The sequence below is a fragment of the Calliopsis andreniformis genome, chromosome 7, assembly GCF_051401765.1.
Source record: "Calliopsis andreniformis isolate RMS-2024a chromosome 7, iyCalAndr_principal, whole genome shotgun sequence".
Lineage (NCBI taxonomy): Eukaryota > Metazoa > Arthropoda > Insecta > Hymenoptera > Andrenidae > Calliopsis > Calliopsis andreniformis.
The window spans coordinates 8,679,802-8,696,619 of record NC_135068.1 but is presented as its reverse complement, the minus strand read 5'-3'; the positions used below and the strand labels follow the sequence as shown (position 1 = coordinate 8,696,619).

Here is a 16,818-nt window from a genome sequence, read left to right as displayed (position 1 = left end):
TGACTTGGTAGCAGTAGTATGCTCTTCTTTGGCGTATTCCTCTTGACACCAAACAACTTCCATTTAAAACACTTTTTCGTATAACTAATACTTTGCAAGAAAATTCGAACAATACAGTTGTATAACTCACCCTTTATTGTACTATCTAACTATAATATTTGTGTCTTTATTTGTGTGTTGTTATTAGAAAAAAATTAAAAATTCAAGTTTAGTAATGATTCATTTTGGAGACACTGAATTGCGTCCTGGGGAATAATTAGCATGCGCTGAAAATTGGTTTTCCTGCTTGTCGGACTTTTCATGTATAGAGGCAGAGGCCGTATCGATTCTTCCCGTGAGATTTGGGGACACGGGCGACGAATTCGCAACAGAAAAGAGCAGGCTGGACGCCTAAGTCGGCCAATGTCACAAGCTCAAGCAACAGGCTTTCTCTTCGATTCGTCGCCAGATTCTCCTCTTCCATCAAGGTCGCTTCCTACTCCTTTTCACTCATAAATCTTACCTTGTAACTGCTGGATCATAATATTCTCCTTCAATCAGTGTTAGTTACTATCCAATTTGTTTCCTACTTAAAGGAAGTGCTTTACGCCTCTCTACGGATACTTTAGGAAATCCATTTTCGTTCTTAGTCTATTCTCACTTAGGAAATGTTAATCAAACGATCACTTCTAGTCTGGGTTTTCACACTAAAAATTATAACTTTTTAATTAAAAAATTTGTAAATTTGAAAATTTAAAAATTTAAGAATTCTTAAGTTTAAATTTAATTAAAGAATTTTAGAGTTTAAAGATTAGAAGAACAATATATCTATGATATATTGAACTGATCCACGAAAGTCTTGAATCGTACCATTAGTGGTGGTTCTGATCGATTCGAATACATTTCGAGCCCCTAGGCTATAAGTCACTAGGGCCAAAGGGGACTGCAACGCCTGGCACTGGGGCTCCACTTCCGGCGTACGTTCGGGCGTCGAAATCTCCATATTCTGAATATTCATTTGTGTTTGTTTACGACCCTTTTCCAATCCTATCTTGTTCACATAATTTGAGAATTCTTCATCTTATAGTAGTCAAGAGAAATGTTTGAGGATAACAAGATAATAAACTGGTCTCCAGTATGGGGGTTATTTTTATCTTTCCCTTCCGACTCTCTCCCCTCTTCCTCATCGAACAGTTTACAACTTTCACATGCATCGCTAAAGGGGAATCCAGAGATCGGTCATGATTGAAGGAAAAAGGTCTTAGAACTCGCTCGCGGCATTGGGATCACCTTGTTCCTGATCGGTGTAACAGTTATTCAGCTGAAAGCTGACAGCGTGATTGAGGTCTGCTTCAATTTCCGAGTTCATGATCTGCTAAGCGAGCCATCTAGTAATATACACTATCACTAACTTGAAATGGTATACAAGAAGGATTTCACCAGGAGCTATGTATACCAATAGCAGTCTGTCAAAGGAACTTGGTACCACTTATGCTGCAGAAATACATTCAACATTTCTAAGTATTTAAATAACTCTTTATCAAAGAACCAAGGAATGAAGGCTCTCGAGTGTGTTGTCACACCCTTACCCAATACTCTTGAAAAGCGCTCCCTCTTTCCCAGAACCTTCCTCAATTCTCCCCACGCTCATCGCAAATGCATTGGCAGAGCCTGATTCGGTACCATTTCCCAGATAAGTTATAATACTGGCTGTCGAAATAGGGTGGTAAACAGCGCGCAGAGGGTTCGTCGGGGGCAGGCGAGCGGGAAGGAGAAACGAAATGGTCGACGCAGGAGGGGTGACGCGTATTCGGCCGATCGAGAATTTTAGCGGGCACTCTGTGCGTCGGCGGCCGCGAAATATCATCGACGTCTGTGGCCCGCGGGCCTGCCGCATCATTGGTCGCCGAAAATTAACATGCGAACGACCAGGAAATATCGGGCGAATTAAAAAACTGAACGAAATGGGCGAAAAAAGGGGGCCGGGGGTGGGAGCGAGGGGCGATTGAGGATAGAGAAAAAAAAACATGGGGAAAAATATCCAGCGGGGCTCGGGGCGGTTCTCCTCTCCTATTCCCCCGTTGTTCGTCTCGTGTTTTCCTCGCCCATCCCGCTGCCCAGCCTGTTTATCCCTGTCCCTGTGCGCGCGCCCTCCTCCTACACGAAATCGCGTCGATTATCTGCGCCCTTCGGGCTCACCGAGCGCAACAACTGGTTGCGAGGGGGGGTATCCACACAGGCTGAAATTCGTAGTTGAAATTGAAATACCAGTGTCCTCTTACTGAACTCTCCTCCCTCGTCCCTCTCGCCCGGAGGACTCCATCCTGAAACTGATGCAACAGGCTTCGTTGTTTCTTGCGCCTAGGGGTGAATCGTTTGCGAAATTTTCGAAACTTGTGATTGCGGAGTTTGAGAGATGGGTGACGGTGATGATTCTTTCGGAGTTTCTGTTCTAGAGAGCTCTATGAAGACCAGTTCTTGCTTTAGTTGATCTGGATATTTGGGTAGATGATTTAGGTTGCTCTAGATAATTTTAGTCATAATTATCTACACCGTAGGTGATTGATCCCAACTCAATTTAAGAACATGTACATGCCTGTGCTATGATCTGTAATGTAAATATTTGGGTAGATAATTTGGGTTGTTTCAGATAATTTCCTCCACAATTATCTAGAAAATAGATGATCTGTTCCAACTGATTTTTGATAATGTATACACACATCTAGATTATGATTACATCCATTAATATATTTATTAACGTCTATACACATACAACCTAGATATATGGGTAGATAATTGGGATTGCTCTAGATAATTTTCTTCGAACTGTATGGTGTACAAAAAAATTCTTGAGTAATTAATGTTGGAATATTGAAACTGTACTACCCCCTGTAGAGAGGGTTCAACATAGCCTCTCAAAAACTTGATAATTGCTTCAGCAGCATGAGAGAAATCTTTATAGCGTTATAAAGGTACTATATCTCCAGAATACAACATCTCTATACACGGAAACGAAAACACTTGGCGTTCACGTTTTCTCCTCACCTCTACACAGACACCCACCGAAATTCCGCAGAACGGAAGAGCGTCGAAGCCCTGTCACAGATCCGCCCATCTATTTTCTCACGATGACCAGAAGGGGCGACAGAGGCAGAGATACCGAGAGGGATGCTCGCCGACGAATTATTTTCGTTCGCATAAACAAAGTCACGACTTGAAAGGGGAGTTTAAATTGTTCGCTAGTTTTACGTGCCCGCGGCTCTCTGGCCCCTCTCGCCCCCCCGTCCGGCTGCCTTCGTCCCTCTTTTTCGCTCTGTCCGACCCCTCCCTCCGAGGCTACTCCCTCTGCCCTCTTTCAGAGCGCTCCTCCGTCCTCGTCGCGCTCGCCGCGGCCAGCATCCCGGCCGTTGTTGCTGGTGCTGTTGCCGCTGTCCATCAGGAAAGATCCCGGGATGCGAGCCTGCGCTTGAAGCCCATTGATTAACCGTTGTCTGCTGCATGTTGCGAGTACCCCGCGTTGAGTGACAGAGAGAGGTGGGGACAGGAGGCGAAACGCGGGAGGGAGAAGGAGGACACGCGAGCGAGTAACAGAAGGGGGAGGGACCCCGGTGGCCACGAGCAACGTTTATGAAAACTTTCTGCATCGACTGCACCGCGCCGCCACGAATAAAATAACGCCGCGGATTATTTCAGCCTCTCATCCTTGCCCCCTCCCTGAATCCTACGTCTTCCCTTTCCTCCGCGTACCCAACAGCCAAGTCTCGTGTCTCGAATTATCGCTGCTTTTTCATTCATCAGCGATCACTTAGCACCCACAGATAACCTCAGCGTGATGTCTTTTATCGAGGAGCGATAAGCAACGTCAACCTGTGAGCTAACTCGTCGATTCGCGGCCGAAGCTCTTTGTTTGATCGTCTGGTATTATTAATGAAACGTCAGTCCCTCTTGTGACACTGGACTCCGTTTGATGTGTCTCCCTGCCTAGCGGCTGACGATGGCTTTGGTCGTCCAAAGACGAGCTCTACCGTTTTTCGTGGCACTGGGATCGAGTCTCAAACGGACCAGGTGGTTATTGCGAATCAACTGCTGATTGATAGGAAAGGTATTGTTCTTACCAAATTTAGTGGAACTCACTTGCCTGACATAGGTTGTAAAAGATAGGTAGAAAGCCAAACGTCTATGAAGACCCAAGGACTTCTAAAGATCAGTACTCAAGATTGGTCTGGGTACCCAGACACCTAACGATGGCACAGCATGCTTTTTGGATTATACTACATAATTCTACTTTATGTCGCTATCGAGTTACTGTTGACGACTGGTAGTGGCTCACGTGATCCATGTATTATGAATATCTCTACGTCCCCACTCGACGCGGAAAGATCATCGTCTCGTCCCGTCATCATTTCCCCAGGTTTCTCTATCAAAGAAGGAAAGCAATCAAGCTGGTCGTTTGGCCAAGGGAATTGGAACCGGAAGTGATCGAGTTTCGGCAGAGAATTCGGGATTTACGCGGCAGGGGATAGCTCATCCGTGAGAGCACGATCGGTAAGAAAGCCAAAGGCTCGCATTCGCCTCGTGAAAGTTAACCTCGCATCGCAGCCTGTCGGTCTCACCGCCAACTAAGAGAATTACTTTCGAACTCGTAGACCGATAAAACAGGCCCTCTCATTCGCCCGCGCGCAGCCCTGGCGAACCTAAAAACTTTCCGCGCTCGTAAATGAGCTAGCCCCCGAGCCAGCGAGTTTTATGGGCCATTTGCATCCGGCTTTAAAAGTGCCGCGAGTCCTGCAATTAAAGGCACCCACTGCATTCAGCTACCGAGGGATGCTCCGTCGACGATCCTTCGCTTTTTTGACGGTCCCACTTTCCACAGTTTCAGACTTCACCCCTCCGAATCGTTCCAAGGAAAAAGACACCCTCCTGTTAGAACTTCCCGACAGAAGCACCACGCGAGCTTTCAGGAAGCGTAACCAAGGGAGGACAAGATTGGTCTTTAATCCTGTTCCTTTCCGCGTGAACTCGCTGCTGGTTCGTTTTGGGGACCGAGTTGTCGAGGAGGACTGGTCTATCAGCGCTGAGTTAGTGTCTTTGCATCCAGAGGTCCTAGCATTATACTGAGAGTTCCTTGTTCCTTTAACTAAGGAATACGTTCAGCAGCAGAAATAAATTCCATTCGGGTTCAAGTGCTTGTAATTTTTGAGAATGCTTGCAGTAATGTTTCAAACCTTATTTATGATCATGCAATCCTCCAGTGTAAGCTAGAATTCTGATTGTGGGCAGTTGAGTACTTAGGTACCAATTGTTTTACTGTACAGAACTAGTACAGTTACATCTAGAAAAAATGTGAATCCATATGGTTACTGTAGATAGAATAGCCTGATTCCAGTATTATTAGCCAAACTAATGATAACTACAAACTGAATTGACATATACCCTATATACAACAAATTATTAGTGTGTCAAAATGTGTTTCGAGCACAACCTTCCTAGCTCAGCACAGTACCCAACGTTATTACACACCAAGTAGCAACCATAAAGGTGTATTTGGTGCGCCTGAACAATCATTAGACCTATCTACGATGGAAGCAGTGATAACTGGGATGTACACTGTTTGGGCAACAAGACGCAGAGCATTCAGCTAATGGAGCACATCAGTGCTTCCAGATCCCACGTTTCCATCCCCAATACCAGGTAGTCTAGCGCGACACCGGGAACTTTTAATCAGCCAGTTAAACTTTTAGGCGAAGTGTTCGTTCCCCCTCGTCAGTAGCGAGAGTACTTACCCGTCGTTCGCGAGGTACGAAGAGGGAATAAACGCACGTTTCGATCGCGATCTTCACGGGAGGGACAACAAAGGGGAAGAACGAGTCGGCGGCCGTAACAGAGGCGCCCGCGGGGGAAGTAGGAGACGGAAGCGATAGGGGCGCGAAGCGTAAGAAAGAAACGGAATAAAAGAGGGGCATAAGGAGCGAGGGTAAAAATGCCAGACGAGATTGGATCCCTGGAAGTGGTTCGTGCGAGCTCCACCTGATTACCAGTTTCCTTGATGGATTCTTAGACCAACCCTCTCTTAGGCTACCTTCCTGTCCTCTTCCCTGCCCTCTTCGCCCGAACGTTTCGTTGAGCCACGTCCACCTGGCTGCGACAATCGCTCCGGACGCACTACGAACTCTGGCCTGACTTTATGACCATTTTGGATAAACGATTTCCTGTATTTGGATAATACGTTTGAGTTGCCCACTGGACGCACCTGGGGCTAGCTCGTGAATCCTGTGTTATCTGTGCGATTGAATTTCGACGATTTCTTGAATTCCCTATATAACATTTTGTTGACTGAGTGCACGGTTGCCAGGCTCGTCCCTACGTCTAGGGATGAAGTTTAAAGGACAATGAATTCCAGTATATAAATATATCTATACAAAAAACTGTAATATAAATTTGCATCATGTCAAGGCTGTATATACAGTGGTAGTGGGGGTGTGATGTCACTCATCCCTAGGCGTAAGGACGAGTCTGACAACCGTGGTTGAGTGTAGTGTGTATTCCCTGTAAGGTTCACTAATTTCGTTTTTTATCATGAAATAAGAGTAACAGGGCATAGGTAGGACATAGTGCCTAGATGATGAAGGAAGTTACCAACGAGAAGATTAAATTTCAAAATCAAATTTTGAAGTGATGTAAATTATTTAACAATCTGGATGATATGTTGTGGAGAGAAAGAGTCCATTCTTCAGCGCAAAACGACCGCTTTCCTATCTCCGCGGATGATCATATAAATTCACACCAAGCACCCTTTGTACGTTAAAAAAAAATTTTTTTTTGTTCCACCTTCAACAACCCGGCTTTATATCACGAAAGTTACTTCGATACTATTTTTTGATACAACTGGCCCCGAAGTTAATCAGAATTTTATGCACGCCAGCGGATAATTACAGCACTCAGGCCGAAAGAGTTTTAGAACTAATTGCATCATGCGCATGACTGAATTATATTCCCGGCGGAATATTTTATTATCAATTTTGCGGCCTCTAGTTAGCGCGTCTTTTGAATTAAGGACAATTAAAGCGTAAGCTGGAACTTTATTTATTCGTTCATTAACGTCTCCCTCCTTTTTTTATTATTTTGTGGATTAATTCGTTGAACACAGCTGTGCTACCTTTTTTTCTCAAAAAGGCAAGGGAGAAATAATTTCGGTTGCTCTGAAGGAGGTAGATTTCATGTGCTTAATGGGACATCGTTTTTCGAGCTAACGCGTTGCCGACTGGAATCGTGCAATCTTCGACAAAAGCAACTTTTAATTATTCAGCAATCTTCTTCGTTAACCGTTCCTCATTAGCGAATGGCTACTGAAGGGCGGCGTCTCATTAAAGATACATTCCATCGGAAACTTTTTGAAACTAATTTACTGCGATTCACGGCAAAGTCCACTGTGTCTTATATTAAATTCGAATTTCCCTGATGAAGTTGTTCTCTTACACCTAATCTGCAAATTCGTTTATAATGTTTATTTGAATATTTTCGTCTTTTCCCTCATTGATAATTTACGTAGATCGTATATACTACTAGACATGGCATGCATATAATGCGTGTATAGAAAATCCACAAGCTCGACTAAGCAAAGGCAACTGCCCAAGTGTGACGTTACACTGGGTAAAAGATAATCATTCAAAATAGCTGACACGGTATCAGACGTTTAGACTCGACTGGACGTTACAGACCCTCGCAATCTATGTGAAATTATGAGCATTAAACGACTGTTTATGAAATATCAAACAATAATTTCATGGAATATACTCTAAACATCGAACAGTTGAATTGAAAAATAGGCCTCTGAATTATAGCTCAATAGGATCTAAGGTGAATGACCCAGTAGTTGACCATGCCCCAATAGCTAAACGCTAACGTTAATTTTCTTCAATTTTAGGCTTAGACTCTAACACATTAGGCTACATAATTAAAAATAAAGTGGGACATTTAGCATCTTAAGCGTTTAAGTATTGAGACATTTATTTTAAATAAGATTTCGCTAAAAAATCTACTTTCTAATTACTCCACTTTATCTGTAATTCAATGTTATGATAATGTGTAATAGGATCATCGTAAATCATTCAATAGTGGTTCACAGAAAGCAACTCGAGATAGCTTCAACAGCAGTTACCCTGTGTTTTACGTTGACCCCCCAGCCCGTTCATAATGCACTTTTAGCGTTGGCGCATACAACGTGTGGTTGTTTGCCGCGGCACAACAATTTCCCGGTCTCATTATTGCGTGTATAATCGCGATCGTTGCACGTGTAATCGCGATTGTTGCACGTATGACCGATCGTCAATTGGTTCGTTGCTAACCGAAGCGTCAGGCCTTCAGGCGAACGCGAAGCAATTACGCAGCCGCCCGATTGTAAGACATAAGCTGATCAAACGGCTGCGTGCGTGATGCAACCGTGCTCCTCGTTAAAGCGAACGATAACGAAATAAAATCGTTTGGGTTCCGCGTCGGGTCATGAATATCCAAGGAGGGGCTGAATTCAATGGTTCGTTCTCGGTAAGCTCCAATCCAGTATCAGTTTATTTAGTTCCTCTCTGTTTTATTTGTGAATGGAATCGGGAAACTTGAAGGAATATTCTTTCAGTTTTTTCACATATTTGTTTCAAACATTGTTACGACACGATTTTACAGCGAAAATTGTTCTAATCCAAAGTTGACGATAATACTATCTTTTATTCAAGAGCTATCTAAATCTAAGTTAGCAAACGTAAGGTTTGCAATGGCATTAACGTTCACATAATCTTTGCGTCTCATGTCGAAGCAGCTTCTTTCCAGTTACACTTTATCAAGAATTCGCGAAACAAGTTACAAAAGCAAAATCAAGTTAACTTAGAGCTACAGTTGTCAGAACTCCACAATCTGTCGTCAGAGACAATTTTTTCTGTTAGGCTCTTTTTCAAATATCGAAGTAGTTTCCTGAAACTCATGGACATCCAGCGTTAAAAAGTCTCTAACTCGAGTTACGTGTAGGTCAACATTCGCCAAGCCATATCTCTTCCGACCACCTGGTCTCATCATCCAAGGAACACCAAACACCTCGTCAAAATTTTCCCTCGCACAAGCACTTAATAGCAAAATAGGTCCAGAAATGATATGCACATCGAAACCCAGTATGCTCTTGGGTCCACAGAGGACCTTACGAAAGCCAATACACGTCTGGGAGGACACTTCCACCTGTTTACGATACTTCTCATCGCGAGGGCGTCTTGATTCGCTGATCGATCAGGAATGGTTCGTTAATTCTCGCACAGGTGCGGTTCCTACGACTGGGTATTACCTGGCCAAGGAGCAGCACAGTCTTCCGCCCATAAAGCGGCGCTCTTTATTTTCACGAGACGAGAGGAGCGGAGGGTCTCCAGCTACTTCTCTCGAGCCGAATGCGATCTCATCAACGATTAAGAACCACGCCGAAGGTATAGCACGCCTCCCAGCGCGTCAAACCACCCGAAGGGAAAGAAGATTGTGGACGAATGTCCTCCTCCTCCTCTGTTCCTCTTTTACTGACACTCGGCGGTTCATTGAGTCCTCCTCTTTGCTTCCTTCAGTCTCTCAACCAGTAGACGTTCATTCCTTCAGGCCAAATAATATTCGTTTGTGTAGAGCAATCCTCGCTCCAGTCTGCCGTGAAGGATCCTCAGAGTCGTTAATATTGGTGACTCAGTATTGACTACTCGATTCAGGGTTGCACAACTGGGTCCTCAGAAGCGGAGGTGTTCTCTGTTTCTTGTGAGTGGAGTAAAAGATGCTGATTGGTTGCTTGTGGATTGAGCGAAAAACTTGCAAAGCTGGTTATAAATGAAATGGGAGGCTCTTTTGAGTATAGGTCCTTGCGCCTGTAGGCTTTTTCAGTATAGGGCTACTGTTTTTGAAGCTGTGGCTTGCATCCTGTTAAATGTTCTGTTTCTATTTGTGAAAAGGTGTTTCAAGGAGCTGCGCAAGGCTGGCCAAGCCCATAGCAGCAGGAAAGTGCTACTTTCCCCTATTAATCCAAGCGTCTTTTCTCTATCCAGTTGCTTCCGTTCATTCCATCTTCTTGACCAGCTGCTTCCGTGTACTTTGTCTTCTCGATCAGTTTCTTCTACTTGCTTCCTCTCTCCGCTCGTTTGCGTCTATCCATTTGAGTTCCTCATCAACATCACTTCAGTCCTCTCCTATCTGGCCTCATGATGTCCCTGTACTGGAACCAGAAGCATAGGACAAGCCTCTCTCAGCAACCGCTTATTGCTGAAGGGACACTCTCGTGGAGTTCCGTTTCATTTCCTTCTGACGAAGATGTTCTCGAGCAGCTCCTTGGTGATGAGACGGTGAGGCCTCGTTGGGCTTTCGGTGGGTCTGCCATACAGCCGACTGTTGATAGCGTACAGCTTAGGACTTAGCTCACATCTGACGTTGAACCACCAGTCACAGACGAAGACTGCTTGACTGAATTGTGTACCATTGGGGCATAAGAATGTCGCCTGTCGACCGTCTATGTCGCAGTAGTGCCATGCTTGGCATCTTGTCTCCACGTCCGCGAAGAAGCCTGGGTAGGGCTGGTCGTCGCAGTAGAAATTCGTGTAGGGCACTCTGCCTAATACTGGGTAGTCTGTACCTGGTCGACCTGTAAGGAAATAAAGAGATTTATAATTAGTAGATTCCGTTTGCGTTTCCATTTTAATTAAACTGTGTAACCCTGTACAAGATTATTAGCAAACGCGCATATGCAAATAGTAATATTCGAAATATAGCTACATTAAGGGCTGTATTAGAAGTATTATTAATTATGTGTAAAATGTAGAATAATAACAGGAAAATCTAAAAGTTTAAAAAAAGAAGTCCTCCACAAAAGATTGTTCTACCATGATATTCCTTTTTTGAAATCATTCAAATTATGTCATGAACGATTTTCGTGATATTAAAAACACAGGAAATATTTAAGTGGCCTGCTTCAGCTTAGACATCCTGTATAATACAAGTATTAAGTAAGAAAACGAATAAATAACTAAGGGAAAATTAAAGATACAGGCAGTGCTTCTTTAGAAAGGCAGTGCTCTAAAAAGAAAGGGCATCGATTCTGGGGGTAGGGTTCTAAAAAACGTAACTTAGAGATCGTATCAGTTCTGCCCAAATCAACCCATTAGGACTAGAACTACGTTTAGATCTTTCTGAATACTTAAAATTAGCTTTCAGTGATTAAGACTTTATTTTCAGTTTCATTTTTAGCTTCTGCATTGTCCACAAATATTATCATTTAAAAATGTCAGTTGATTTCAGCTGAAGGAGGTAACAGCGATTCGCTTCCTTCTTATAGAGGTACTTGAATTATTTCTTCGCCCACTGAATCTTCAAGGTTCCTCGAGGTTTCATTTTGCTAAAAATGTTTCGCGAAGGTAATCCAGTACTGCCAAACAAAAGTGAGTGAACGTCCCTGACACGGTCCTGTTTAACCAGCGCTGTTATTTTCTTTAAAATACCTATCATCTGGTCTTTTAATACATAAGATGAACTTGTATACGACGAAAACGCCCTTCAGGAACTTTATATACCTACAATACCATAAAAATATTGTTTCGAATTTTTCGGAGGATACAAATCAGTCTGACAAAGAGAGCCCACGGGCATGGAGATCGCTTTTTGGATAAGATTGGGTATGATTTGTAGTACGAACGTAGTGTGTTAAGAGTCTCGTACCGTTCCTCAAAACGAGCTTTTGTTTTTGAGAAGTCAGAGTTTTACTTCAGAGTTTTATTATAAATATATAAACAATGTTGTGCATAAACACTGTGGTTATAACATTACGTATATTCTAAATGTCTTATTCTATAAGCGGTTTCCACATCCGTGGGCCCTCCTTTGCAAGCCAAAATTATTTAAACCAAAAATTCATCCTATGAACTCTGAATCTATCATAAAAGGCCACTTTCGCACCAGTAAAGACCATCAAATCAAAAAAGGAATGGAAGACATTTCATCCGCAGGACAGTTATTTAATCTTTCCCAGCCAATCAATATCGACGAGCTTCCAATCGGAGAAATGATTATTTAGTGGAAGAGACTCTCGGCTGGGCCGGAGTTTCAATGCGGAAATCTCATTAACCGACCTAACAGGATACAGGATGATTCCCGCGATAGCCAGTCGAAGACAAGGAGCCCCACGACCATCGTCCCTTCTCTGGAACCGATCCGTTTCTGGCTGCATGATTTCCGTGAACGGATAGACTGGAACGTGAGCAAAGCCCCCGTCCGCAGACTACTCCGGCTGGATGTATCCTCGATTAATCGGTGGAAATGCCAAGGGGCGAGATGCACCGTACGTGTTCGGCTCACCTGACACCTGTATTACCTGCACAAAGCAGGCGCCCTGCCAGATATCGACGTACGTCGTGGACTGCCAACTGTGCAGGCACGTTTCGCATTTGAGCGGTCCATGCACTGGGTGCTCTCGAGATGTTCGACCCGTGCTCTGACGATTACGATGACCTAATGAAGTTTGTGAACGCTTGTTGATAATTGTTTCAAGCTGATTAGGTGTGTACGGGCTTTATCGGACATGCAGCATGTAACGAGCGCCTGTTTCCGTATTTAAGCCTAAGCGCACACGTGTCTACAATGGGAGGCAGACAAAGTGAAGGTTAATTAAAAATTGTACTTGTACATTAGATTGATGAAGCAGGATTGCTCGACCTGTAACTGATCTATAGACTGTCAAATGTGACGTCACTTTGAAGTGTCAGTAGTGGTGATCAAATGTCAGTTTGACACCAAATTCAGGATACATTAATTTGGAATTATAATATTAGAAATATAGTTACGTGGAGTCAGTTTGACGTCATGTCATGAGTTGATGACTAAATGCTAATAGGATACCCTGATTAGATCACAAAGTGTTCTGTATCCCATTTGCCTTAAAGATAGCACTACGTTTTTCTATCTATTTAATACACTTGCTCTAAGACTGGAAATGAAACAGACGCAAGAGGGCAAAGTGAACTCAATTATGATAGAAGAATGATTAGCAAACCCAGTCCCGAAGTGTCATCACGCAACTTGGAATTAATGATCATGTTATCTGAGATAAGTCGTTGGGTAATTACAGTGTGTTACCAGTTGAAAGTTGAAGGGTGGTACCTGAATTGGACCACCAAGTGTCCTCTGTCCCATTTTGTAGTAATATTTTAAAGTCAGCACTATATTTTGAATCATCTGTGTAACACACCTGCTCGAAAACTGAAATTGAGACAGACGAAAGAGGGAAACCAAAGTGGACTCAATTATGATAGAGGAGTGGCTAGCAAGCCTAGTCCCGAAGTTTCATCGTGCAACTTGGAATTAACGATCATGTTATCTGAGATAAGTCGTTGGGTAATTACATCTCTCACTTTCCAAAGAGTTAATCAGGGAAGCAGCGTGTCGTCGGTGCAGATTTACGACAACCCGCTCTGTATATAGGAGCGTAAACACTCCTCCTCTCCAGTTGGGGGAACTTTGTTCCGTCGTAAAAATGTTCCCGTATTTTGCATATCTGCTCGTTTCGACTGCGTGCGAGATCTCATTTGGAACCTTTCGACCGTGCTGCGAAATTAGACGGACGTCTTCTCCTAAAGAAGACAGCATGCTAGTCCTTACTTCTTTAGTGTCGTCCAGGATCCGTGGTACTACATTTGCCAAGAAATATCGATAGCAATGCAAAGCAATTTTGATTAAACTAAGAGAAATGTAGACTCTATAATAAACTGTTTTGCCATTATTAAAGTTATAAAAAGGCTAGTTTATACATTCCTTTCTACAACTTCGAGGGAGCTAATTCTTGTCAGTGTACATCTCAATACTTCTATAAGAATAATGTCTCGGAATCTCGTCCCTAGCTCTAATATTCTAGGACCTGAAAGTCCCAAGAATTCAGAGCTTCATAAATCTGATTTATTATGCACCCCAAACAAACGCAAAACGTGTCCTCGTTAGGTGGTTTTTCCTGAAAAGACAACAATGTCGAGAGATTTAAAGACATTTAGCGATAGGAAGCCTCGAACTGTCGTTGGTACGCTACATCAGGAACGATTGACATGCCATTATGTGCGTCGCCAATCGATGAAATCCCTTTGCGTATGCACGTTAATGGGTGCCTCTGGCAGCGAGAGATATTATTGGTAGGCGCACTATAGACGCGTCGTATGATCTCGAGAAAAATGGATCCAACCAAGGAGCTTTCCCTTCGCCATGCAAAAGAAAAAGAAAAATCCCCGCGTATTTTCCATGCGAGTTTATAATTGTCCAGGACGCTGATAACGAGCGCCCCGGAGGGATGGCTACCAAAACAGCAAAAGTGTTTATTGTCATTGGAACTCGTTAGACTTCCTCCTCGGGGAGGATAGAACGATACTGGACAAAGGATGGAGCAAGGGGAGATGAGGAGAGGGTAAAGATCGATAGGAAAACGTGCTTTGATTCGCGTGCACGAGTTTCCCTTATTTATTCCAGCCCAGCAATTCGAGACTGAACACTCTTAGAGCAATTTGTTTCTTTATGGGAGCCACTCTGTTCTGCGCTCCTGAGATATTTGCCGACGATGGACCTCCTGTTCTTCCTTTCCCCGCGACCCGAGCGATGTCTTTACAAATGAAATTTCCAATCTTATGACTTCCGCTATGATCGCCGCTCGGAAGATTCTCCTTGCAAGTACGGATGGTTATTTGATTACCGGGGCGTTCTGAACGATTCTGATGCTTCTGGTGGGTAGGAGCTTGGGTAGATTTCGAGAGAAATAGTGGTGTGAGATTTTCTACTAGCTGAGGATTTCATAAAAGAGCAAATGGAACAAGTGACCATACGATTAGAAACAGTAGGTAAGAACAAAAGTTGAGACAATGGATTTAGGAACTATAGACAATGAAGGAGCTGGGGAACTGGAGGGAGCTCTAGGGACTAACGAAGGAGGATCCAACTAGACTGATCCTTTTAATCTAATTATTCTCTTTAAGCTTGATTGTTTAGAAAAGATTACTAGATATTCCTGTGAACTTGGTGTCACGATTCTTTACAAAAAATACTAATTCCCTAGAATTCCCCAAATGGGATTACCAGAAAGTATAACTTCCTGATAATGTTTCAAAGATTGTTTCTTTTACTTTTTCCTTCATTTTGACCCATAATTCTCCCTGTAAAAGTACCCTAAGCGATAAACACATTTAAAGGGTTACCTAAAAGCGATCGCGATCTGAGTCCACGCACTCGTGAGAACTCGCTTTCCGATAGCAAAGCTTCTTAGCGAATTATAACCAACCATGTGAGCTTTACTCCCTCTCTGTCGTCTGTCTAAACAACTTTGCATCGGTATGGGGTCCCTCTAGCTCTCCTCGATCCCTCCATCCGCCACCTCGTCCCTGGGCTCACCCTCTAGCTCTCGGGTGTTCCTGCCCCATAGCTATTCGAATCTCATTCGACGAGCTAGCATAGTTTCACGTGGCGCATCGCATGGATCCCTCGCCCGAGCAAGGACACGCTCGTTGTGTCTGCGTCGTGACAGAGACCGAGGGAGACGTGTCCTTCGGCGGTGTGAGAGAGACACGTACAGGGGTCTATAGAGACGGGACGTGCACTTTCCACCGTGGTCGCAAACTCGTCCGTATCGTAGTGACATCCATACGAAATTCGCACCTTCCACCGCTTGTCCGACCTGTTTTGTCACAGGAAGAGATTCCGTGTACCCGCACGGAATAAACGTCCTCTGTGCTCCTCTTCCTCGCGCCTGGCCCTCCCTTTTCAATCGCTTCCACCACCTTTTGTTCCACACCCTCCCTGCATACCGCTCCCCTCTATCCCTCCAGCCCCGTTTTGCGTTCTGCACGCGCAGTGTCGTCCTCCAGGTAATTATAACTTTGCTGGATTTCGCGTCGACACCACGAAACGCATTCCCAGCACACCCCTTTTCTCATTCCTTTCCCAGCGACACCGTCGACGATCGTTCTAATTATTTCGTTCTTTTAAGTTGTCGCGAATTCTCGTACTGAGATGTGGTGCTTCGGGTGGGGTACTCTCTAGAGTGTTCTTTAGCGATTTGATCAAGTTTTGGATACTGGGTGGAGTCATTATAGCGTGTGGTAATAATTTGGGTGAGTTGATTGAGGGTTTTGAAGAATCTGTTAAACAGTAAGTGATGGGGTAGGTACATTTAGCTGGGAGCACAGAGAATAAAGAAGATTTTCTTGTGTAAAAATTATGAAAGAATCAACCCAGATTGAAACAATTATGTTTGAAAGAGACTCTAGATACACTCGAATGGGTAATACCTGGTCTAACTTCGCAACAGACCATAAATGTTATCACAAGGAATAGGGTGTGTGACATCAAACGAGGCAGAATTTATAGAAACCCGATCCGCTGGATTTCGATTACCAGCAACCGCATTCCTAACTCACCGTATTCGCATCAATTCCTGAAACAGCGAGTCACGAGTAATGTCCCGATTCAAGAAGCTTTCCGCTTTCGTCCCTGTGGATCTTCCAGTTTCAAAGTTGCCTTCGCCTCGGGTGGGCAGACGCGGTTTCAGAAAATGGTTTGGAAAATCGAACGTCGAATAAGGAAATAGAAATGGCAACTGCCGTAACGTTGCCAAGAGATTTTGATTCGCCACCAGAATATATGAAAAAAGGATGGAAGAAGAAGGAAGGGGGGAAAAAATCGCTGGAACCGTTGCGCGGAAGGAAACGGTAGATCCTTTTGAAAATTGCCACGGCGAGCACAAAGGACGTCGCACTTATTAAGAAACGGCTACCTTCAACATACCTCCGCTATTTGAATAGCAAATTCCGCGTTTCC

At 43.9% G+C, this 16,818-nt stretch overlaps 2 protein-coding genes across 2 annotated transcripts in view; one reads left to right on the top strand and one right to left on the bottom strand.

Annotated features, from left to right (window-relative positions):
• The window catches only part of Qin (tudor domain-containing protein qin), a 227,942-nt gene that overhangs the window by 136,163 nt on the left and 74,961 nt on the right, over positions 1–16,818 (top strand). The window contains 1 exon segment of the mRNA XM_076381779.1: positions 7,806–7,836. Within this exon segment, the coding sequence (XP_076237894.1) occupies positions 7,806–7,836 (31 nt within the window).
• The window catches only part of LOC143181624 (uncharacterized), a 71,152-nt gene continuing 64,611 nt past the window's right edge, over positions 10,278–16,818 (bottom strand). Inside the window, exon 3 of the mRNA XM_076382144.1 lies at positions 10,278–10,624. Coding sequence (XP_076238259.1) covers positions 10,278–10,624 — 347 coding nt within the window. The remainder of the gene's footprint in view (positions 10,625–16,818) is intronic.